Raw genomic sequence first — 24,985 nt, forward strand, 5'->3', positions numbered from 1 at the left:
TTTCCTCCGGGTGCTCCGGTTTCCTCCCACAGTCCAAAGACATGCCACCAGGCTAATTGGAAACACTGAATTGCCCTATAGATACCTAGCCGCTAGATGCACAAACCAGTGCATTGTAGTGCCGGTCCCAAGCCCGGATAAAATAGGGAAGGATGTGTGTAAGGGCATCCAGTGTAAAAATTGTGCCAAAAAAATGCGGATCATGATCCGCCGAGAGCCGACACCGCAACCGAACGGGACAAAGGCCAAGGAAGAGGAAAAACTAGATGGAGTGTAGCCTTGCTGTGTTGGATAAATCGGCTCCAAATGAAGATAAGCGTTGCAGAATTAGCTGGAATGAAGCAGTTTTATTAATGATTAGCCTGTAATGTTTGTCCCATCCCTGGTTTGCCAGTGTGTCTATATAAGGCTCGTATCCGCTGAATGAACAGTATAATGTGAGGAAAAACCAAGTGGTGACGGAACAAAACAGGAAAGACTAGGAGGAAATCCTTTCTACATCCAGTTACTTATGTGGATGAGTAAAACTGGCTTCTTTAATATTGTGTTCTGTCTGGCATTGTTAACGTGAACGGATCACATCCCTCAAGTGCTGTCCGGTCCAGCCATTTTACAGCTGAGGCTCAGTTACCAGTGTGTGAGAATGAGAAAATGGAAGCCATCCTTAAAATGGCTGCTGCCTGCTTCTCTCTCTCTCTCTCTCTCTCTCTCTCTCTCTCATACCAAGTGCTGGGAATGACCCTCATTTGTAAGCCGATGGCACCTCTGGTGGTTTTGACAGACACTGCAGGCAGAACTTTTCCGAGCTGTGTGTATCTATCTGTGTGTGAGAGTAAGAGAACTGAGCAGCAGAAGAACACACTATGTAAAATGTTATGATAGCTGCTGTCTGTGTAGTTGACGCAGAATGAATTTCCCTTCAAGCCACTTCACATCCTTCACATCCTCCTTTCCTGTCTCCTGCCTTTATAAACAGCTGGCTGCTGCCAGGGGGGCCCACAAAACAGGGAGGGGGCAGAGTTAACAACCCCACGATTCCACACACACACACACTTCAGCAAGTTCTCAGCTGTCTTACTCAATCACACTTGCAAAGATGTACATTTCTTCACGCTGCCTTTCATTAAGCACTTGTTCCTGTAAGTGTAATTAAAAAGCTAATCTTGTGTATATGCGATTATTTTTTTATCAGCTCCACTTACCATATAGAAGCACTTTGTAGTTCTACAATTACTGACTGTATTTCATCTATTTCTCTATATATCTTTTAGACTGCTTTCACCCTGTTCTTCAATGGTCAGTACCCCCACAGGACCACTACATAGCAGGTATTATTTAGGTGGTGGTTAAATTATTAAGCAGGCTAAAAGGTATGTAGAGAAATAGATGGAATACAGACAGTAATTGTAGAACTACAAAGTGCTTCTATATGGTAAGTGGAGCTGATAAAATGGACAGTGTGTGTAGAAACAAGGAGGTGGTTTTAATGTTATGGCTGATCGGTGTATATACTATATTCTATGTATATCTATCTATCTATTTAAAGTTGAAGCTAATGTGTTTTCCATTTTTTCCTCCTCAGAGAAAACAGCACATTTTTTCAGGAGTAATCAGACATGTGCCACATTTACACTACTGAGGCGTCAGTGATGAATTAGGTTCAAAAGAGAATCTTGTACAAGAGCTAAAAATAAATGTCCATGAACTTCAAAAAGATAAATCTCCCATTCACATGCACATCTATTCTCTTTCTTTATTCCATATAAGGCAGATGTTTATGACAGTATGAGGCGAGAGTGCGAGGTAGTGAATGAGGTAGACACACACACACAGACAGGGGGAACCTGGCCGAGATGTATTAAGTGGACACAAGTGCACTTTACCTGATCAGCAGGCTGCACACAGCTTCACTTTGAAAGTCTTACAAAGATGAGCTTTTCATTTGCTCTTCCTCCGTCTGTCATTAAAGCGCTCAGGTTATTTTTACTCTAAAAGCTTTTAGATGACACTCATTGTTCAGAGAAGTCAGAGAGTTCAGTGGAGCACTGGCGCCTCTGCTGGTCAGACACAGCTACTGCAGGCTGAACTTTCAGCTAACTTTAGTGTGCATTAAAACTTTGATGTGCTGTTCATCTGCTCTTAACTCTTGTACAACAAGCAGGACGTTTGATGATCAAGCAGCCTGAACAATACACATCAAATGAGCTCAGATGTTCTTTTAAATATATATTCATACAATGGAACAAAATATGCAGAGTGTCTGAAGCTGCACACGCTGGAGAAGAAAGACTGATGAAATCTGAGCTGTGTGTTTAAACACAAAAAATCCTCTGCAGAGTAGAAAGAATGTTCTTTGCAGGCGGCACTACACAGCTAACTTTAATCCAACACACACACACACACACACACACACACACACACACACACACACACACAGAGTATTGTCTACACTAGATAAAGAAAAGCAGGCAGATGTTGCTCTTTGTCTACAATTGACAGGTGATGGCAAACTCAGTCCCTTTAAACTTTAAAAGTCCACATGGACACACTTCTGTGCCACCCAGTGTGTGTCCAGTGTGTGTCCAGTGTGTGTGTGTGTATTACTTTTTTTTGTTGTGGTGGTGGGGTAGGTTAGGGGGTTTCCAAGGCTCTGGTTGCCAGGGGTAAGCCAGGAGCTGGAAGAATCTGTTCTTTGTGTTTTAATGCTGAAAGGAAGCGGAGAAAATGGAGGAAGGAAGGGGGGAGAGATGGGGGGATGACTCAGGGCCAGATGGCAGGGTGTGGCATGATGAATAGGAGAAGCAAGGAGGAGCCGGATAGAAAAAAGGAGGAGTAAAGTCAGGGGGAAGGACAGGAGGAGGGGCCTATGAGCTGCTCACTTGCGCTCCTCTGGTGTTTGAATGCTGCAAGTGCAAGATAGGACATTTTATTAGGGTGTTTTCATCACTTATAGTTAAAAAAACTAAAAAAGAGGTTTATTTATTAGCCATTTAATATGTAATTAATTTTTTCTATGGTAGAACTATTGAAAAAGAGGGCACAAACTTTAGTGCACATGACAAAGCAAAGGAATTGTACGCTTCAAGGTAGTGAACTTGAACAAGTCTGCAAGTACAAAGATTTATTTATTGAGCACTTGTTTATTTGTGGAGCTATAAAACGTTTACATTAAATTACTCAGACCACATTACAGGTTAAATTTTATATTTATTTATTTTTTTACTATTTCCAATATTTACTCGTACTAATAAAGCAGTAGTGCGCACAAAATATATATATAATGTTATTTATTATTATGGAAAAAAACCCTACCAAAGTATATAAGCAAAAATTTAAAACTTTAAACTGGTGTAATGAAACTTTAAACTTTCTCCAAGTGTGAAAATTAGTCTGCATATTTTACATATAAATAAATCATAAACTGGAAGGCATGGTGTCTCGGTGAGTAGAACTATCTCCTCAAAGCTTCTGGGTTTGATTCCCAGATGGAGTAATCTGGGTCCTTTCTGTGTGGAGTTTGCATGTTCTCCCCGTGTCCGCGTGGGTTTCCTCCGGGAGCTCCGGTTTCCTCCCACAGTCCAAAACCATGCAAGTGAGGTGAATTGGAGATACAAAATTGCCCCTAGGTATGAGTGAGTGTTTGTGCCCTGTGATAGACTGGTGACCTATCCAGGGAGTTTTCTACCTTTTGCCCAGTGAATTGTACCCACCGCAACCCGGAATAGGATAAAGCCGTGGTAAAACAGCCAATGAATTAATGGCAAACTAGGAAAGCTTGAAAGTAATCATATGTTCTGTCCAAGCTTTTACTTACAGTGTAAAGATCTAAAACAAAGAGTGTGCACAGAATTAGAGGCCATGTTAATTTTTTACCAGTCACTACAATCTGGTCAGGGTCACAGGTGGGTTTGGTGCCACCTGGAAATTGGTGTGAAACAAAATCACCAATTCATCACAGGCTAACACACTCACAGACTTGCTGACTTTTAGTGGCAATTTAGAGGAGCCTGTTCACTTTTTGTATGTCTTTGCAAGGTGGAAGGTAGCTGGAGTATATGATGGAAACCCATACAGAGGGGAGAACATGCAAAACTGCTTACATGGAGTCATAGTGTTTAGTTTATTAGGATTTTAACATGTTTTACACTTTGGTTACATTCATGACAGAAACGATAGTTACTCATTACACAAGATTCATCAGTTCACAAGTTGAATGTCCAACACAGTTATGGACAATTTTGAATCTCCAATTCACTTCACTTGCATGTTTTTGGATTGTGGGACGAAACCGGAGCTCCCGGAGGAAACCCACGCAGACATGGGGAGAACATGCAAACTCCGAAAGGACCCAGAACGCCCCACCTGGGGATCAAAGCCAGGATCCTCTTGCTGTGAGGCGACAGTGGGCATAGTCCCTAGCACTCATTTTGTTTTGCAACAGCTAGTCTACACTACAGCTGTGCCACAATACTCACAAGTATACAGCAAGTGTAAATTGATTTTAGCACAAAATGTATTGTGTTATATGACAATATATTACAATTCTACCATCACAGGGCTACAATCCCTAGTCTTTTTACACATTTCTGTTAGGAAATGGAAAAAAAAAAAAATACAACTAGAATAAACATGCAACTACATTAACATTTTTAACCTGATTTAAAAGCCGCCTCTCCATTAATGTTTTAAACTATAGATTTATACATAAAATCAGATTTACACGGGTCTTACATAAAAAACCCTGTAGTTTATGTAGCCTAACGGGACTGGAAGTCAATGGCAGTGCAGCAGACCAGTTTAGAAGTAAATAATCCCACAGCAAACCATTACCACCAACCACTAAAAATCACTGTGTCAAACACGCCCGTATCTGTTGAAGCGGTGCTTAATTTGACTGGGAACTGTTGCATCGATAGCTTTTCTGCAAAGACAAGGGAGCCATAAAGGAAAATGAACCTATATTTCAAGTGGTCGACACTTATTGTCTTGTTACCAGTTCTGCTTTCTTTTGTTTGCTGAAAAAGGGTCAACGTTTTACATTTCGACAACTTCTTGTTTCTGAAGGAGAATTAAGACTATTTAGATGAAAAATTTAACCACGAAAGAGTGCATGGAAGTAGGCAATAGTGGCCTGACATGATGACTGTGTTGTATTAGATTTGACATATTTTAATATGAAGACACAGTTCACACTCATGAACATGTGACACACACTTAGAATAGAATGCATTTATTTGTCATATATACAGTGTATCACAAAAGTGAGTACACCCCTCACATTTCTGCAGATATTTAAGTATATCTTTTCATGGGACAACACTGACAAAATGACACTTTGACACAATGAAAAGTAGTCTGTGTGCAGCTTATATAACAGTGTAAATTTATTCTTCCCTCAAAATAACTCAATATACAGCCATTAATGTCTAAACCACCGGCAACAAAAGTGAGTACACCCCTTAGTGAAAGTTCCTGAAGTGTCAATATTTTGTGTGGCCACCATTATTTCCCAGAACTGCCTTAACTCTCCTGGGCATGGAGTTTACCAGAGCTTCACAGGTTGCCACTGGAATGCTTTTCCACTCCTCCATGACGACATCACGGAGCTGGCGGATATTCGAGACTTTGCGCTCCTCCACCTTCCGCTTGAGGATGCCCCAAAGATGTTCTATTGGGTTTAGGTCTGGAGACATGCTTGGCCAGTCCATCACCTTTACCCTCAGCCTCTTCAATAAAGCAGTGGTCGTCTTAGAGGTGTGTTTGGGGTCATTATCATGCTGGAACACTGCCCTGCGACCCAGTTTCCGGAGGGAGGGGATCATGCTCTGCTTCAGTATTTCACAGTACATATTGGAGTTCATGTGTCCCTCAATGAAATGTAACTCCCCAACACCTGCTGCACTCATGCAGCCCCAGACCATGGCATTCCCACCACCATGCTTGACTGTAGGCATGACACACTTATCTTTGTACTCCTCACCTGATTGCCGCCACACATGCTTGAGACCATCTGAACCAAACAAATTAATCTTGGTCTCATCAGACCATAGGACATGGTTCCAGTAATCCATGTCCTTTGTTGACATGTCTTCAGCAAACTGTTTGCGGGCTTTCTTGTGTAGAGACTTCAGAAGAGGCTTCCTTCTGGGGTGACAGCCATGCAGACCAATTTGATGTAGTGTGCGGCGTATGGTCTGAGCACTGACAGGCTGACCCCCCACCTTTTCAATCTCTGCAGCAATGCTGACAGCACTCCTGCACCTATCTTTCAAAGACAGCAGTTGGATGTGACGCTGAGCACGTGCACTCAGCTTCTTTGGACGACCAACGCGAGGTCTGTTCTGAGTGGACCCTGCTCTTTTAAAACGCTGGATGATCTTGGCCACTGTGCTGCAGCTCAGTTTCAGGGTGTTGGCAATCTTCTTGTAGCCTTGGCCATCTTCATGTAGCGCAACAATTCGTCTTTTAAGATCCTCAGAGAGTTCTTTGCCATGAGGTGCCATGTTGGAACTTTCAGTGACCAGTATGAGAGAGTGTGAGAGCTGTACTACTAAATTGAACACACCTGCTCCCTATGCACACCTGAGACCTAGTAACACTAACAAATCACATGACATTTTGGATGGAAAATGACAAGCAGTGCTCAATTTGGACATTTAGGGGTGTAGTCTCTTAGGGGTGTACTCACTTTTGTTGCCGGTGGTTTAGACATTAATGGCTGTATATTGAGTTATTTTGAGGGAAGAATAAATTTACACTGTTATATAAGCTGCACACAGACTACTTTTCATTGTGTCAAAGTGTCATTTTGTCAGTGTTGTCCCATGAAAAGATATACTTAAATATCTGCAGAAATGTGAGGGGTGTACTCACTTTTGTGATACACTGTACATATACAGGTGTACAGTACAATGAAATTCTTTCGTCACATATCCAAGCTTGTTTGGAAGCTGGGGTGAGCGCAGGGTCAGCCATTGCACAGCGCCCCTGGAGCAGAGAGGGTTAAGGGCCTTGCTCAAGGGCCCAACAGTGGCTGCATGGCAGAGCACGGATTCGAACTCTCAACCTTTTAGTTGATAGGCCAAAGCTCTACCCACTATAACTGTTAAATAACTGTCCCTGGCACTAGACACTTCAATTAACTTTATTTGTATTTAGAATGAATTATTTTGCTAGATTTTGTAACCTAAGTGTTGTACTTTAAATAATTACCTTAATTAAGCATAAGCACCTAAGTGTAGTGTGTTTCACTTTTTATATAATGTACTTTATTTACGTATCTACAGGCTTGCTTCAAACATCTCATTGTACTTGTACAGTGACAATAAGGATATCTTATCTTATTTTACAAGCAATCTTAAAGCACCCTACTAGCATGCTTTATTGTATTGTATTGCATACATCAATACATCTACATTAAAACTTCTCTACAGACAGAAGGAGGCATTTGTAGCATTTCAGATTTTCCCTCAGTCATGCTGTGAACTGCCTAAGCGAACACATTTACAGAACTAGGCTCTATATTTATATCCATGCTTCCAGAGTGAGACTACACCACTTATTGATACATTACTTCTATCTGAGTGATGATTATACAGTATGTAAGACGCAATAACAAAGAAACACAATACAGAAAACCCACTGGGCTCTTTTAAACCAATCTCTACTTTAGATACTGCACTTTTTACTTCACAACACAGATGCACATTAAAAAAAATCCACCTGTGATAAGCGCACAACTTATTTTCAGTGTAAATGTACATAAAAGCCAGTGAGAAAAGGAATTCATTCGTGAGGGCATACTGCCACCTACTGACCAACCAACTGAACTGCACTTAAATTATTACACACTTTGGTTACATTCATGACAGAACAGGTAAGTTACTCATTACACAAGATTCATCAGTTCAAGTTGAATATCAAACACAGTCATGGACAATTTTGTATCCCTAATTCACCTCACTTGCATTGTCTTTGGACTGTGGGAGGAAACCCACGCAGACACGGGAAGAACATGCAACCTCCACACAGAAAGAACCCAGACTGCTTCACCTGGGGATCTAACCCAGGATCTTGCTGTGAGGCGACAGTGCTACCCACCAAGCCACCTTGTCACCCGGTACAGGTATGTTCTAACATAAAAAAAAAGCTTATAGCAGAAACGGTTACTCATTACACAAGATTCATCAGTTCAAGTTCAATGTCAAACAGTCATGGACAATTTTGTATCTCCAATTCACCTCACTTGCACGTCTTTGGACTGTGGGAGGAAACCGGAGCACCCGGAGAAAACCCACACAGACACAGAGAGAACATGCAAATCCCAAACAGAAAGAACCCAGACCGCTTCACCTGGGAATCGAACCCAGGACCTTCTTGCTGTGAGGCAACAGTGTTAACCACCAAGCCACCGTGTCGCCTGGTACTGGTAAATAAGTGAGTCATTTAGTAAAAACTTGATTACTTTGCTTAGTACAGCGGAACACTCCTTTCTGCCCATTTTCTAGTATTAAAGAAGGGTTCATCTTCAATTCACCTCACTTGCATGTCATGGACTGTGGGAGCAAACTGGAGCACCCAGAGTAAACCCACGCAGACAAAGGGAGAACATGCAAACTCCACACAGAAAGGACCCCCACCTGGGGTTTAACCCCAGGACCTTCTTGCTGCGGGGCAACACCGTTACCCACCGAGCCACCGGGCTGCCCTGGTTCATGACATAATGAAACAATGTATAGGAAGTGTACAAAATAAAGCAGCATTCGTGAGCTGCTCGTTGTTTTTAACTGCACAAAATGCAATCTGAAACAAGCACAGAAGCGATGAGCTTTTTCAAACCGGCTTCATGGTTTTTCCAGACCAGTTGATGGTTCTAGTCTGTCCAGTAAACAACAGAGTGTGTAGTACAAAGGCAGTAGCAGAACGTACAGGCTTGCGTACTATGTGCTAAACAGTTCGTAAAACCACTACAACCAACATCACTACTGGTGGGAGTACTTACAGGGATGTGTAAGCACAGTGTAAAACAGAACACTGTGGAGCTCTTGGCAACCACATTGACAACCTGAATTTGTTGACGGACAAAGATCATGTACTACACATATCTAAAGCTAGACACATCTCAGACAGCCTGTTCATATTCACAATAATAACACCACCAGTGCCTGTGTGTTAATTTGTAATCTATTTAATACAACATGGTGTAGTTTGGAAGACAGCCAGAGATGCTTGTAAGCTCCCGGCTTTCTCATATACTCTATATCACAGCCTGAATTGGAACATGATTACAGATGTGACTAACAGCAGAAACAAAAATTCTGCCTTTTCTTCTGCTAGTGTATGTACAGTGTATCACAAAAATTAGTACACCCCTCACATTTCTGCAGATATTTAAGTATATCTTTTCATGGGACAACACTGACAAAATGACACTTTGACACAATGAAAAGTAGTCTGTGTGCAGCTTATATAACAGTGTAAATTTATTCTTCCCTCAAAATAACTCAATATACAGCCATTAATGTCTAAACCACCGGCAACAAAAGTGAGTACACCCCTTAGTGAAAGTTCCTGAAGTGTCAATATTTTGTGTGGCCATCATTATTTCCCAGAACTGCCTTAACTCTCCTGGGCATGGAGTTTACCAGAGCTTCACAGGTTGCCACTGGAATGCTTTTCCACTCCTCCATGACGACATCACGGAGCTGGCGGATATTCGAGACTTTGTGCTCCTCCACCTTCCGCTTGAGGATGCCCCAAAGATGTTCTATTGGGTTTAGGTCTGGAGACATGCTTGGCCAGTCCATCACCTTTACCCTCAGCCTCTTCAATAAAGCAGTGGTCGTCTTAGAGGTGTGTTTGGGGTCATTATCATGCTGGAACACTGCCCTGCGACCCAGTTTCCGGAGGGAGGGGATCATGCTCTGCTTCAGTATTTCACAGTACATATTGGAGTTCATGTGTCCCTCAATGAAATGTAACTCCCCAACACCTGCTGCACTCATGCAGCCCCAGACCATGGCATTCCCACCACCATGCTTGACTGTAGGCATGACACACTTATCTTTGTACTCCTCACCTGATTGCCGCCACACATGCTTGAGACCGTCTGAACCAAACAAATGAATCTTGGTCTCATCAGACCATAGGACATGGTTCCAGTAATCCATGTCCTTTGTTGACATGTCTTCAGCAAACTGTTTGCGGGCTTTCTTGTGTAGAGACTTCAGAAGAGGCTTCCTTCTGGGGTGACAGCCATGCAGACCAATTTGATGTAGTGTGCGGCGTATGGTCTGAGCACTGACAGGCTGACCCCCCACCTTTTCAATCTCTGCAGCAATGCTGACAGCACTCCTGCGCCTATCTTTCAAAGACAGCAGTTGGATGTGACGCTGAGCACGTGCACTCAGCTTCTTTGGACGACCAACGCGAGGTCTGTTCTGAGTGGACCCTGCTCTTTTAAAACGCTGGATGATCTTGGCCACTGTGCTGCAGCTCAGTTTCAGGGTGTTGGCAATCTTCTTGTAGCCTTGGCCATCTTCATGTAGCGCAACAATTCATCTTTTAAGATCCTCAGAGAGTTCTTTGCCATGAGGTGCCATGTTGGAACTTTCAGTGACCAGTATGAGAGAGTGTGAGAGCTGTACTACTAAATTGAACACACCTGCTCCCTATTCACACCTGAGACCTAGTAACACTAACAAATCACATGATATTTTGGAGGGAAAATGACAAGCAGTGCTCAATTTGGACATTTAGGGGTGTAGTCTCTTAGGGGTGTACTCACTTTTGTTGCCGGTGGTTTAGACATTAATGGCTGTATATTGAGTTATTTTGAGGGAAGAATAAATTTACACTGTTATATAAGCTGCACACAGACTACTTTTCATTGTGTCAAAGTGTCATTTTGTCAGTGTTGTCCCATGAAAAGATATACTTAAATATCTGCAGAAATGTGAGGGGTGTACTCACTTTTGTGATACACTGTATATCTAACTTGGTTGGTATTGAAATCTGTCATCATAATATTGGACGTCCTTGGTTTAGTCAATAGCTAGGTTACTTGATCTGTTTTCCCAAAGTAAATGACAGAAGACCATCTCTGCTGAACATATGATTATGGATCCCTGCTGAGTCTGGTTCCTCTCAAGGTTTTTCCTTGGCACTGTCACCTTCAACTTGCTCAACGGGGGGTTTTTGGTCTGTCAGTCCTGGATTCTGAAAAGTTGCTTTGGGACGATGTCTACTGTAAAAAGTGCTATACAAATACATTTAAGGATCTGTCAAAAGTCCAACTCCAGTGAACTAAAATGAATAAAGAAGATTGTTTTTCAAGGCGTGTGCTTTGTCTACCTGTCACGGCCATAAAAATTAAATGCACAATTTAGTGCAATTCTGAGGGGGCCGCAAATGTTTTAATAGAACAGAATGCCTTTATTTGTCATATATACATATACACGTGTACAGTACAATGAAATGCTTTTTTTTTTTTTTTTTTTTTGCATATCCCAGCTTTTTGGAAGTTGGGGTCAGAGCACATGGTCAGCCATTGTATGGCGCCCCTGAAGCAGACAGGGTTAAGAGCCTTGCTCAAGGACCCAACAGTGCCTGCATAGCAGAACCTGGATTTGAACCGACAATCTTCCGATTGATAGCCCAAAGCTCTACCCACTACACTACCGCTGTCCCTGCCGTTTACTTGTTTTAAATACGTTAAATGCATTCTTATATCTTGCTGACCGGTTACTGTAAAAGTGGGTGATGAGCCTGCACAGATTAAAGAAAACAGAGGGCTCAGATTAATTATATCCTCATTTCATGGCATTTCCCTCTGGGTCTCCTGGTTCAATTCTAAGGAGAAAATCAAGGTAGCTTGATTGGTTTTCTGTAAGCCTGATAATGGCTTTAATCCAATTAAAAAAGCTCTGAGTGTGCCTCCTACATTTGACTAATCTGATAAGTGCTGAAGCCTGATAACGAGTACATTATTAGCGCACATGTAACAATACTTGTAGTTTGATCATTGAGGAGATCCGTGACTACAGACTTACAGGAGTCATACAATCGGACGCACAACGGCACTGCAGAGCGAAAGAGGTCGAGATAGAGGACTGGTGTCCTGCTCTGGAGAACAGCTATTAAATCACGGTCCTATCGACCGTCTCTCCGGGAGATGCACCGAGATTTACTACAGCAATTAAAGCGACATAATTGCACACAAACACTCAGGTACTGTCAATAACAGCCTCGCATGCTCCTTCTAAATAACACAGAGCAATACAATCTCAGCTACGGTCCACAGAGAGGAAGGAGAGAGGAGAAACTCATCTATGAGTCAGGCATCTGTCTTTCCCCAGCACCTACCTGAGCTCTGGGGAGTGTGCACACACACACACACACACACACAAGCAATAAACCCATGACTTTATGCACAAATATGAAGGTCACTCTTTGTAAACACTGTGAATGCCACTGCTCCACAGACAGACACAAATCTATCATCTAAAGCTTCAAGGTTAACGCTGCTCTGCCTTAGTCAAGTGGGCGCACGCAGCCATTGACACACACTAATGCATGCCCATAGGTCATCCGAATGCAGGCTGCTGTTTGGATCAGTAGAAAAAGGCCAGCGCTTGATAAAGGACGGTGGTGAAAAGAGTAAAGATAATGTCTGTGCGTATCCTGAGGGGAGGTCAGAGAGAATTTAGTGCAACCTACTTCTGCCAGACAGACTATTGATGCTGGACGACACTTTGGAACCCTGAGCCTTTCCAACTACACTTCCACCCACTTCCACCCACCGAGTGTTGTGGAAGGGTTTCAAGGCAGGAGGGTCGCCTGACAGCTCCCTCTAGTGGAGCAAAGGCAGTCTGTGTACGAATCACTACTGAGCTCTAAACTGCTTCTGGCAAACAGTACAAGCAGTGAAACTGAAAAGAATGCTAGACAAAAATAGATCCACACGGAGAGCCATAATTCTTTTTTAGAAGTTCAGCGGTACCTTGAAACCTTGAGACGTCGAGTTTTAAAGATATTGAGGTTTAAGGCATTTTTACCCATAAGGATGTATAGGAAACCTGTTAATGCATTCCATGGTCCCGTGGAACTACATATATTTTAGGCTAATGTAAAATAATGGGGTTGTTTTTGACACTTATACACTGAAAATAACACAAATATAATATAAAACACTGAAATACAACTGAAAAACGGTTAAAATACATTATACAACAGTTAGTTCCGACCTTACAATCTGATTGGTTGAGAAGCGTTCTAACCGTGCTGATATTGGTGATAACAGCGCGGCCTTTTCACACCACAACCGTATTACTCCGCTGACGCGTTGCCAGTAACGACAAGCTTCATGCACACAAACGCGCACGCAGGTGACACAGACTTTATTCCCGATCGCGTTTTAAATCCGTTATCTGATACACAATCTAGTGGACTATGTAGGGAACATAAATCCGCAATCTGATACACAATCTAGTGCACTATGTAGGGAACATAAGTCCGCAATCTGATACACAATCTAGTGCACTATGTAGGGAACTTTAATGTGTTTGTAACGCGAACAGTTAGCTTAATAGCCCAGTTAGCAGCTCCTAAAAGTTCTGTTATCACCCATAATCCTTTAGTGTGTGTGAGAGGTTTTTTATTTCTTTTTTCCCTTCGGAGGTTCTTGCCTTTTTCTTCTTCTTGTTCTTACCTCCCTGAAATGAGTTTTTGCAACTTGGGATGTCTGCTTTGTAGTGTTAAACTTTATATTCGTTGTGGCACTACTTTTTGGCGGAAGGTATTGTCAATATTAAAGCATATTTAATATGAAATTCAGGGCTTCTTTGATTTATTTTCTTTCTTTATTTTGTAAAAACTGTTGTATAAAAGCAATAGAACACTCGAGGTCGGGTGTTATCGCGAATAACATCACGGCTGTGAGGATCTACGGCACTCGCCTTCGGTGCGTGCCTGCGACCAAATCACAGCCGTGATGTTATTCGCGATAACACACAACCTCTCGTGTTCTATTGCTTAAATAAAACCTGCACTTTACCTCTACTTCTTTATTGTTTCCTTATGCTTCTTAATCATAGAGATGCTTGATCTTGAAATACTGTATTCTGTTCAGTAAAAGTGCATTCACATGAGAAGTGGCACAATAGCTTTTGCAATTTAACAGTGCACAAAGCTTGACGTGACTTATTGTACTAAACCAATGAGACTCTCTCGGAAAAGCTGATTCTCACAATTTCTCAGCACCCTTAGCTAAACCACAAGTTTACACTGATCAAGCATAACATTATAACCAACTTCCGAATTTTGCTGCCAAAACAGCCCTGACCCGTCGAGGCATGGACTCCACTAGACCCCTGAAGGTGTGCTGTGGTATCTGGCACCAAGATGTTCGCAGCAGATCCTTTAACTCCTTTAAGTTGTGAGGTGGGGCCTCCATGGATCAGACTTGTTTGTCCAGCACATCCCACAGATGCTCGATTGGATTGAGATCTGGGGAATTTGGAGGTCAAGTCAACACCTCAAACTCGTTGTTGTGCTCCTCAAGAGCTGCAGTTTTGGAGATGCTCTGACCCTGTCGTCTAGCCATCACATTTTGGCCCTTGTCAAACTCGCTCAAATCATTTTTCTGCTTCTAACACGTTCACTTGCTGCCTAATATATTCCACCCACTAACAGCTGCCGTGATGAAGAGATAATCAGTGTTATTCACTTCACCTGTCAGCGGTCATTATGTTATGCCTGGTCGGTGTAAAAGTAAAACAGTGAGGAAAATCCAGCTAAACACAGATGCATGTGGACGCTTTTAGACGGGATTTGACGGTTATTTCACACAAACGCAGATTCGTCTCATAGTCGCACTTTGATGACATTTTACAGCACTGCCCAAGCCAAGCGCTGATTAAAGCGGCAGAGTTTAAGGGTACACATTTCTCGATGAAGGGCGTCGAGTTACATGCTACCACTGTATATTTTCAGGTTTTCATGCTCTCTTATGGGCTGTTTTAATCTTTGGGCTTGTAAGCAATCAATGGGTGGTGAACACAATGAATGAACACACACTACACAAGCACTTGCTGTGAGGAAAAATCCTGCTGTGTGCATTAGCCTTTATTCCCACCTGTTTAACCTTTAAAACTTAAAAAAAGGTTGTTTAGGGCAACGCCAACTAAAGGACAGCACACGTCTATCAGAGAATCACACATGTACATTAGACTGATGCACTCAACAGACTGCACAACTCCCACTGGACGGTCACACACACACACACACATTTGTGCTTGCTCTTTTTCGCGCTAGAGCAGGCCCAATGGGACTGCACCACTTCTGCCTGCCTGAGAGAGTTACTATCAAACCCTTACGCACACGCGGAACAATCTCTTGTACCCAAGAACATCAGCGTAATACACACAGGACAGATGTGCACCACCACATTCAGACCACAGAGACACACAACTACTGCAAACAAAAAAGCCGTGTGGTAACCAAATATATGTCCATTTGGGTTCTTTAGATTTTTATTTATTTATTTATTAGGATTTAACGTCATATTTTACACACTTTGGTTACATTCATGACAGAACAGGTAGTTACTGGTTACACAAAATGTATCAGTTCTAGTCTAATGTCAAACACAGTCCTGGACAATTTTGTATCTCCAATTCACCTCATTTGCATGTTTTTGGACTGTGGGAGGAAACCGGAGCTCCTAAAGGAAACCCACTCAGACACGAGGAGAACATGCAAACTCCACACAGAAAGGACCCAAACCATTCCACCTAAGGACTCGAACCTGGACCTTCTGCTGTCAGACACTGAGCCACCGTGCCACCCAAGCGCTAGCTTTAAATAGCAATTCCATCTAACCTGGCAGAATGTCTTTGTTTAACATCAGGGCTAGTAGCTGTGTTGTTGTTTGAACTTTGCTAGCCCACACATGCTGAACTGTGCTAAATATGTCGATGTGGCTGGTGTCCAAGCTTTCACATTCCAGCTTGTCTTTACAGTGGTACCTTGTAACTCGACGTCCCCTAAACTCAAATTCTTTGAAACTCGATGCACTTCGTGGGGAAATCTGTTCCCTTAAACTTAACGTTTCCCTTAAACTTGACGTGTTTAGCTTTTTTTAAATGTATTTATTTAATTTCAAATTAACAATGAACAGCAGCTTTGTTCAGCGCCCGGCTTGAGCGATGCAGTAAAACGTCATCAAAGTGTGAATATGAGACGAAGCTGCATTAGTGTGGAATAACCGTCAAATTCACTCTGAAAGCTCAACATATATCTGTGGTCAGCTAGATTTTCCTCCTGTTTCACTTTTAAACTTGTGTTATAGCTCGGGGTTCTGACAAATTGTAAGAATCAGCTTTTTGAGTCTAAAATGTTTTTCAGAAAAAAAAGCTTGATGTGGCAATGTATTAAAAGAACAACAGAGGAACACGTAACCTCTCTTAATTATTACTGCTCATAAGTTCTGTCCTCTAATGAAATTCCTCGCTTGTTGTTTTAGTACAATAAGTCACGTTAAGCTTTGTGCACCACCACACTACATAGGAAAAGCAATTTTGCCTCTTCTCGTGTGAATTACTGAGCATCTCCACGAATAAGAAGCATAGATAAACAATAAAGAAGTAAAGGTTTTATTGTATTTCAGTGTTTTTATATTATATTTGTGTTATTTTTGGTGTATAATTGTAAAAAACAACCCCATTATTTTACATTAGCCTAAAATATATGCATTTCCACGGGACTACGGAACACATTAACAGGTTTCCCATACATCCTTACGGGAAAAAATACCTTGAAACTCAACTCACAGAACCAACTGACGTCGAGTTTCAAGGTACCACTGTAATTGTGATTTTTATTAGTGCTTTGTGCTGTACGATGAACTGAAATGAACTGTATTGTCATACATCAATAAGCTACATCATGCCATTGTTAGCTGGTGGTCGTCCAAACACCTTTAAATAATGCTAGGTTGCCCAGGATTTTCTTATCGTCTGGTGTTTTCCGGTGGACGGGTGTAAAAATAAGTTGTGTGTTAAACCCGTGCTGAGGGGATCGATATTAACACAACACCGGCCTTTCCTCTATCGTGCGGTTGTTTGTAACGCTGGAGGGAAACGATGTAATTTTTAACAAAGAACGCTGAGGTAAAGAATGGGGAGGGGGTGGTTGCTGGTTAGCGGTTGCTCGACTCATCATTAACATTCCTAACACAAAGGTTCTGGGTTGTTACTTTATCTGTGTGCCAGTTTGTTCTTATACTAGAGTTGCACTTTAAGACACGCAGTTCCTCTGATGTGGATAATCTCTCTCTCTCTCTCTCTGACACACACGATACGCCACCCCCGCGGCCAGTGCAATTTACAGAGAGCCTTATTGTGTTGACGGTGTGCGCTGACCCCCTTTCTCGGTCCGATTGTGCTTTGATCCTTCACACTCCATCATCCAAGTGGATCAGTCCAATTAGCGGAAGCAAGGGAAAAGTACATGAAGCCCCGCGGAGCATCAGTGTGAGGCTGAGTTTCATTCCCTCCAGCGAGACCCTGGGGAACTGACCTCCTTCACTCTCCATCACACCATGAATACATCGCCTGCGCTTCAGAACATCACACGATAGGTGAAAGAAAGAGTGGATGAGTTGTTTTTTTCTGGACCCTTTGCCCAGAACTGTCCTAATCATCTCTAATCATCAGCTGTCTGGACAGGGCAAGATAGCAGATAGCATGTAGCGAAAAACAGATTTGCATATTAGCGATTAGTGCCAGATAAAACACCTGAGCCATCCGCTGCTGACTTGATGCCGATAAGTCTGTTTAATTCTATTTCTGCATTTTTCTCTCTTTTCTTCCAATCTTGTCATATCACTGTATCTATATTTTACACATTATTACATATTACTGCCATGCATATATTCTCAGGTTTAAAGCACACTGCATTGTGTTTACTCCTTCTGGGGTCTGTCCGAAACCCTAGTGATCTCTCTACATGGACAGCATTTACATTTTATCCAAAGCCACTTACAGTAAACAGTCCAAGCAATTGAGGGTAAAGGACCTTGCTCAAGGGCTCAGCAGTGGCAACCTGGCAGTGGTGGGGTTTGAACCAGCAACCTTCTGTTTACTAGTCCAGTACTCTAACTGCTAGGCTACAACTGCCCATTCTCCTACATGCTCCTGAGAAGAAGGCTGTCTAAATTCTTAGATATCTTAAAATGCTGCCTACTAAGGTGCCTTTTTTCAAAGTGATAATCTGACTGAATAATGAGGGAGCATCCAATGCTTTTTCACTGTGTAGGGCAGTTGTAGCCTAGTGGTTAAGGTACTGGTCCAGTAATCAGAAGGTTGCAGGTTCAAGCCTCACCACTGCCAGGTCGTCATTGTTGGGCTCTTGAGCAAGGCCCTTAACCCTCACTTGCTTAGATTGTATACTGTCACAACTGTAAGTCGCTTTGGATAAAAGCGTCTGCTAAATGCCAAAAATGTAAATGTAAAGGTGAAGGCAATCCCAGCATTCAATGCGGCACAACTTTTCTCACAAAAAATTACAAATATGCCGGACAAATGCGGAGCAACCTATTTGAGAATTTGTTTACATTAAAAAAGAACTTAGTTTGTTGCTCCGCATTCGTCTGCCAAGCTTGAAATCTTTGGCGAGAAAAGTTGTGCCGCACTGAATGCTGGGATTGCCTTCACCTCTAAGGAAGCATCAGATGCTCTTATACAATCAGATTATCACTTAGAAATAAGGCACCTTAGTAGGCAGCATTTTAAGGTATCTAAGAACTCAGACAGCCTTCTTTTCGGGATGCACTTAGGATGGCGTAAAATGTGTCAATGTAGAGAGCTCACTAGGTTTTCAGACAGACTCCAGGTATTGTTTTAAAAAACTCAACGTCCCCTAAACTCAAAATCTTTGAAACTCGATGCCCTTCCATGAGAAATTTGTACCCGTAAACTTAAGGTTTCCCTTCAACTCAACATGTTCAGTTTGTTTAAAAAAAAAAATTTATTTATTTAATTTCAAATTAACAATGAGCAGTCGCATTGTTCAGCGCTCGGCTTGAGTGGTGTGGTAAGATGTCATCAAAGTGCGCATATGAGACAAATCTGCATTTGTGTGGAGTAACTGTCAAATTCACTGTGAAAGCTTCACATGTATCTGTGTATAGCTGGATTTTCCTCACTGTTTCACTTTTAAACTTGTGTTACAGCTCGGGGTTCTGAAAAATTGTAAGAATCATTTAAGTGTTTTTATATTATATTTGTGTTATTTTCAGTGTATAAGTGTCAAAAACAACCTAATTATTTTACATTAGCCTAAAATATATGCAGTTCCACGGGACCATAGAACGCATTAACAGGTTTCCCCATACATCCTTATGGGAAAAAATACCTCAAAGCCAGTCCCAGTACCAACTGATGTTGAGTTTCAAGGTACCACTGTATTTAGACCTAAGTTTAAAGTCTGACCTGTGTGCTAGACCTTATAACATTACTTTTATTTGAAATGATTACGTTCCAAGCCACAATGCTGAACTAAAGGCTATGTAATCATCACCAACATTAGGTCCAGCGCACTAAAGTACAAAAGTCGCAACTTCAAACTAAGAGAACACGACACGTCTTGACTGACTGGTTACATCTGGGGCGAGAGAAATTCATTTTTGATCAACTTTCTCCTCGAGCACTCAGACAGTAAAAACTAACCCTCACACAGCAACAGCGGGGAGAATGAGCCGCTACAAGACAGACAGACACACACATCAATTTTCGGGTGAATGTAAGAACGTCTGTTCTGAAGCAGCTCGAGGGGATTAAGCCCCTCTCTCTCTCTCTCTCTCTCTCTCTCTCTCTCTCTCTCTCTCTCACAGGGGGTTGTGCAGAAGAAAGAGACGGATTGCTGTGGGGTTTATTTCTCTTGAATGTCTTGTCATTCGCACATTACTCAAACCTGTCATGATGGCTGACTGGGCCAAGCCAGTGGAAGCACCACCAGCGATGATGAACTCACACGAGCACACACACACACGAGAGCCTGGAAGTGATCAAGAGAAGTTTACACAAATACACGTCATATCTGAGAATTTGTCATTCAAATGCATTAGAATATGCCTCAGGGTCCTCTGATTTGTGCATGCGGACACGCACACACACACGGGCCTGACACAAGAGTTTCTTTCCAAGCTAATATTCCATGCAATGTTCTGTAATATTGTTTTTTTTATTTATTAGGATTTTAGCGTCATGCTTTACAGGGGGAAAACATGCAAAATTCATACAGAAAGCATGCTAAAATGTCAGAAAACACATTTTCTGTAAGCCTATTTGCATCTTAGATGACCTCATGTGCAGGATCCAAACCCAAGGTTAAGAACTACTGGACTAACACAACAACTGACATCAAAAATGGGCATCCAAGGGCTTGCTGGAGCTCCTGAAGGAAACCCATGCAGACATGGGAAGAACATGCAAACTCCACACAGCTATGACCCGGACCGCCCCACCTGGGGATTGAACCTTCTCGCTATAAGGCGACAGTGCTACCCACTGAGCCACCTTGCTGCCCCCCTGCTGCAATTTAAATTCACTGATCAAAAAGGAGTATAACTATAAGGGCTCACAATTTATACTGCATTGTCTGGACAAGACCAAACCATGTGTAGTCCAAGGAACTGACTGTCAATCTCTGTGATTAAACTGTGGTAAAGCAGAGATTATAGATAGAATAAACAATAACAAAAAGCAAAGGCTTTGAGTGTTCCCATTGACTTCAATTTTAAAATGAAAGAAGCTTGGCACAATCTTGACCCTTGCAATTATTGTCCGTCTGGCCAAACTAGGAACCCATGCAAAAAGAGCCTTGGTCAGGGAGGTAAGAAGGAACCCAACAGTCACTCTAAGGGTCTGTCTGACCTAGTGAGCTCTCTACATAGACACATTTTACATCATTCTATGCGCGCTCTCAAGAAGAAGGCTGTCCGAATTCTTAGATGCCTTACAATGCTGCCTACTGAGGTGCCTTATTTCTAAATGATAAACTGAGTGAATAACAAGGGAGCATTCAATGCTTCCTTAGAGGTGAAGGCAATCCCAGCATTCAGTGCGGCACAATTCTCACAAAAAATGATTTCATTAGTTTGAATGGCCTGAGGCTAACCGTGTTAGCTTAGTAAGTGAAAACTGTGGTGATGTAGGCTTGAAAACTTGCTTCATAAGTTTGATGTCTTATTAGAATCATCTCTATTTAGGCAGCTGTCCAGGTAGGCAGTAGGCAGCAAGGCTTTCGAACAGACCCAATGACCCAAGAAGTGGCTTCAAGGCAAATCTCTGAATGAATGCCCTTGAATATCCTTAAAACTTAACTTAAAACCCATCAATCTGTGGGGAGACCAGACACAAGTCATCCGGTGTGACACAATTTGAGAAGACCATAGAATGGGATAAACTGCCCAAAGCTCATAGAAATCACACATCCAAAAAACTCAAGTCAGAATACCAAGTAGCCATCGTGTAGTCTCCAAACACAACCCAGCAAACAGAGTTGCAGACAGAAGCTAGCGGACTGTGATGTTTTATTCAGCGTCTTGCTAAAAGCCAGTGTACGTTTATGGATGTGTAGTTGTATTGTGTGCATATCTGTATATGCTTCACCAAAAGTGTCAGTTCTGGTTAAACTAAATGATTCATCGAGGGCTGACAGCTTTATTAAAATTTAAACCTGCATCTTCAGCTCCGAGCACTCACGATGTTAGGACGCGCTCCGAATAAAGAGCGATGAAGCCAAAGTGCATTCAAACTCATCAGATATAGACAGATTACGCACCCTACATACATCACTTTAATGCTTCCTTACTTATTCTAGTGCTTATCAGGGCAGGAAAGAGAAGAGGGACAATTAAGGCCATACGTGTGGGTGTGCTAGGTCAGGCAGTGGTCTCTTAATTAAGAGACAGTCCATAACGAGATACTAACAAGGCTGCTCTAATGAGGTCATGGGCCAGAAGAGGAGTCGCCATTGCTCATCAGCGGAGACACAGCAAGGCGTACACACCTCCCATGGGCCCTTCACAGGACTGACGTATTCCCACAGCCCCCCAAACTTTGACAGGTACTTTCCGTATCTAGCACATAAACACACAGTGCTCAGAACCCTGACACATGCATGCGTTCACACTGCACTCGCTCTTTTGTCTAAAAACCTGACATTCGCAGACAAAGGAACTGTGTGCGTGAGAAGACTGTAAGTAGATTGGCTTACTATTTTGAGCAAGTACAGCGAGAGAAGGAGAATGAGCTACGGGAGAGAATGAGAAAGAGGGTGAAGTGAAGGTGACTTTGGGCACGACGCTTGGTAATTGGCTACACATACAAATGACTTTCTCTCCCTCTCTCGCTCTCGGGAGTTCAGGCATTGTTCTATCCATCTCTCCCGTTCTCCATTTCCTCCCTCCTGTTCTCTCTCTTTTTTTTTACTGCTTTCCACCTTGAGCCTGATTATATTTCCAGGAGTGAGATGGATGATTGACTCGAAAACTGGAGACAGGAGGGCCAAGGCCATAAACAAACACAGAGACACACACATACACAATGTAGGAGTGCCAATGCTGGTTCACCGGATCTCATTGTGGGTGCTGCCGCACCTTCCTTTCTGCCATGTTGATGGAATTAGCATTCCTCCTACATACCCTCCATCTCACAGTTCCAGACACCCTTCCAGATTTTGCGGGAACGTTCCATCAACATGTTGACATTTTTCAATCCAGTAAGGGAAGTTCATGGAAGGTACTTGACTTCATCCTGGTCAGCAACTCAAACAATCTCAGCAGTATGTATATAGACTAGTGTCTAAGAAAGAGTGTTGGCTGTGATAGAGTAAGTAAAACCATCAGTGAATCAAATGATCTCCACCATATGGCTGGCCATACTATTAAGTTCTTTCACTGTTAGTCAGCTTTATCTAGCAACCACTGTTCCACTCTGCTAACACTGCTTGTCTATGATTGTCATAAACTGCCTCAACTTTTAAGATCAATACTTTTTTCCAATTTGCAGTAAAGTCCCTCCCCCCTTTGGTCTTATTATATTTTTTATTGGCCTTGTGTTGCTTTAAAATCTGGCACATAAAGTGCTAATGTCAATGTTTTTTTATAGCTGATACATGCTGTTAATTGGCAGCTAACATAATATAAAGCACTTGCACATCTGTGCTCGTAATTGTGAAACATTCGATTTAAAGTCGAGCTATACCGTCTACCCCATGGTGAAGAGCAGGGATTCTGAGGACTTCAGGGTTGGTTAACGAGAGCTTGTGTTTTGGGTTGCAAACTTCAGTAAAAGTGGAAATTGTTTTAAGGGATTATAGGTATCATAGTAACCAAAAGGATCAAATAGATCGACTGATGTTCTCTGTAGTATATAAGAATGATGCATGGATTGAGAGACAGATAAATGATTGAGTCATATGGATTGGATATAAAGTAAACAAGAGATATTGGGGGGGGGGGGGGGGAGCTATAGTTGACTCTACAGTCTGTATAGTAAAAAATACAGTAAAAAATCACTTAATGGTTTAATTTAAAGTCAAGCTATACTGTCCATCTCATGTATTACTGTGGCATGGTGAAGAGTGGCGATTCTGAGGAGTTCAGGCTTGGTTAATAAAAGCTGTTTTGAGTTGCAAACTTGAGTAAAAGTGGAAATGATTTACAGATTTGTTTAAATGAATGAGGTATCATGTATAGTAATCAAATGGCAAAGTGGAGCGACTGATGTTCTCTGTAGAATATAAGAATGTCATGTGGATTAAGAGCTAGATAAACGGTTGAGCCACATGGATTGTCTATAAAGTAAACAATAGATATTAGAAAAAGGAAGCTCAAGTCAACCTATACTGTCCACCTCATATACAACTGTGGCATGGCGAAAAGTGGTGATTCTGAGGTTTGTTTGTTTGTTTGTTAGGATTTTAACGTCATGTTTTACACTTTGGTTACATTCATGACAGGAACGGTAGTTACTCATTACACAAGGTTCATCAATTCACACAAGGTTATATCGAACACAGTCATGGGCAATTTAGTATCTCCAATTCACCTCACTTGCACGTCTTTGGACTGTGGGAGGAAACCGGAGCACCCGGAGTAAACCCACGCAGACACAGGGAGAACATGCAAACTCCACACAGAAAGGACCCAGACCACCCCACCTGGGGATCGAACCCAGGACCTTCTTGCTGTGAGGTGACTGGGTGATTCTGAGGACTTCAGGGTTGGTTAACGAGAGCTTGTGTTTAAGGGTCAAACTTTAGTAAAAGTGGAAATGAGTTGCAGGTATTATAGGTATTATTGGGCAACCGATGTACTCTGTAGTATAAGTATGATACATGGATTGAGAGCCAGATGAATGGTTGAGTCATGGATTTGGTATAAAGTAAACAATAGATATTGGGGGAAAAACAGAAGCTATAGTTGGTTAACAAGAGCTTCTGATTTGGGTTGCAAACTTCAGTTAAAGTGGAAATGATTTACAGATTTGTTTAAAATGACTGGTATCTTGTATAGTCATGAAATGGTAAAGTAGATCAACTGATGTTCTCTGTAGTATATAAGAATGACACATGGATTAAGAGAAGATAAATGGTTGAGACAAATGGATTGGGTATAAAGTAATCAACAGATATTGAGGGAGAAAAAAAAGCTATAGTTGACTATAGTCTATATAGATATAGATGGGTTTGTAGTGCAGCATCCTTTAATGGTTCACAATAAATGCTTTCTTGGTAAAAAATATGGTAAAAGTTTCAATGACAGTAAAAAATACATTAATAATAATAATAATAATAATAATGTTCTTATACAGCTGATACATGCTGTTAATTACCAGCTAACTTATTATGAAGCACTTGCACATCTGTGCTCGTAATTGTGAAGCATTCGATTTAAAGTCGAGCCTTGTGTTACTGCGGC

At 41.9% G+C, this 24,985-nt stretch overlaps 1 protein-coding gene across 1 annotated transcript in view; it reads right to left on the reverse strand.

Moving 5' to 3' along the window:
* Window positions 1-22,763, reverse strand: part of LOC134316284 (protein diaphanous homolog 1-like) — a 36,043-nt gene extending 13,280 nt beyond the window's left edge. Inside the window, exons 1-2 of the mRNA XM_062996659.1 lie at window positions 22,706-22,763; window positions 19,972-20,055 (exon numbers count right to left, since the gene is read on the reverse strand). Of these exons, the coding sequence (XP_062852729.1) occupies window positions 19,972-20,055; window positions 22,706-22,763 (142 nt within the window). The remainder of the gene's footprint in view (window positions 1-19,971; window positions 20,056-22,705) is intronic.
* Between the last annotated feature and the right edge of the window lie 2,222 nt (window positions 22,764-24,985).

The sequence above is a fragment of the Trichomycterus rosablanca genome, chromosome 1, assembly GCF_030014385.1.
Source record: "Trichomycterus rosablanca isolate fTriRos1 chromosome 1, fTriRos1.hap1, whole genome shotgun sequence".
NCBI lineage: Eukaryota > Metazoa > Chordata > Actinopteri > Siluriformes > Trichomycteridae > Trichomycterus > Trichomycterus rosablanca.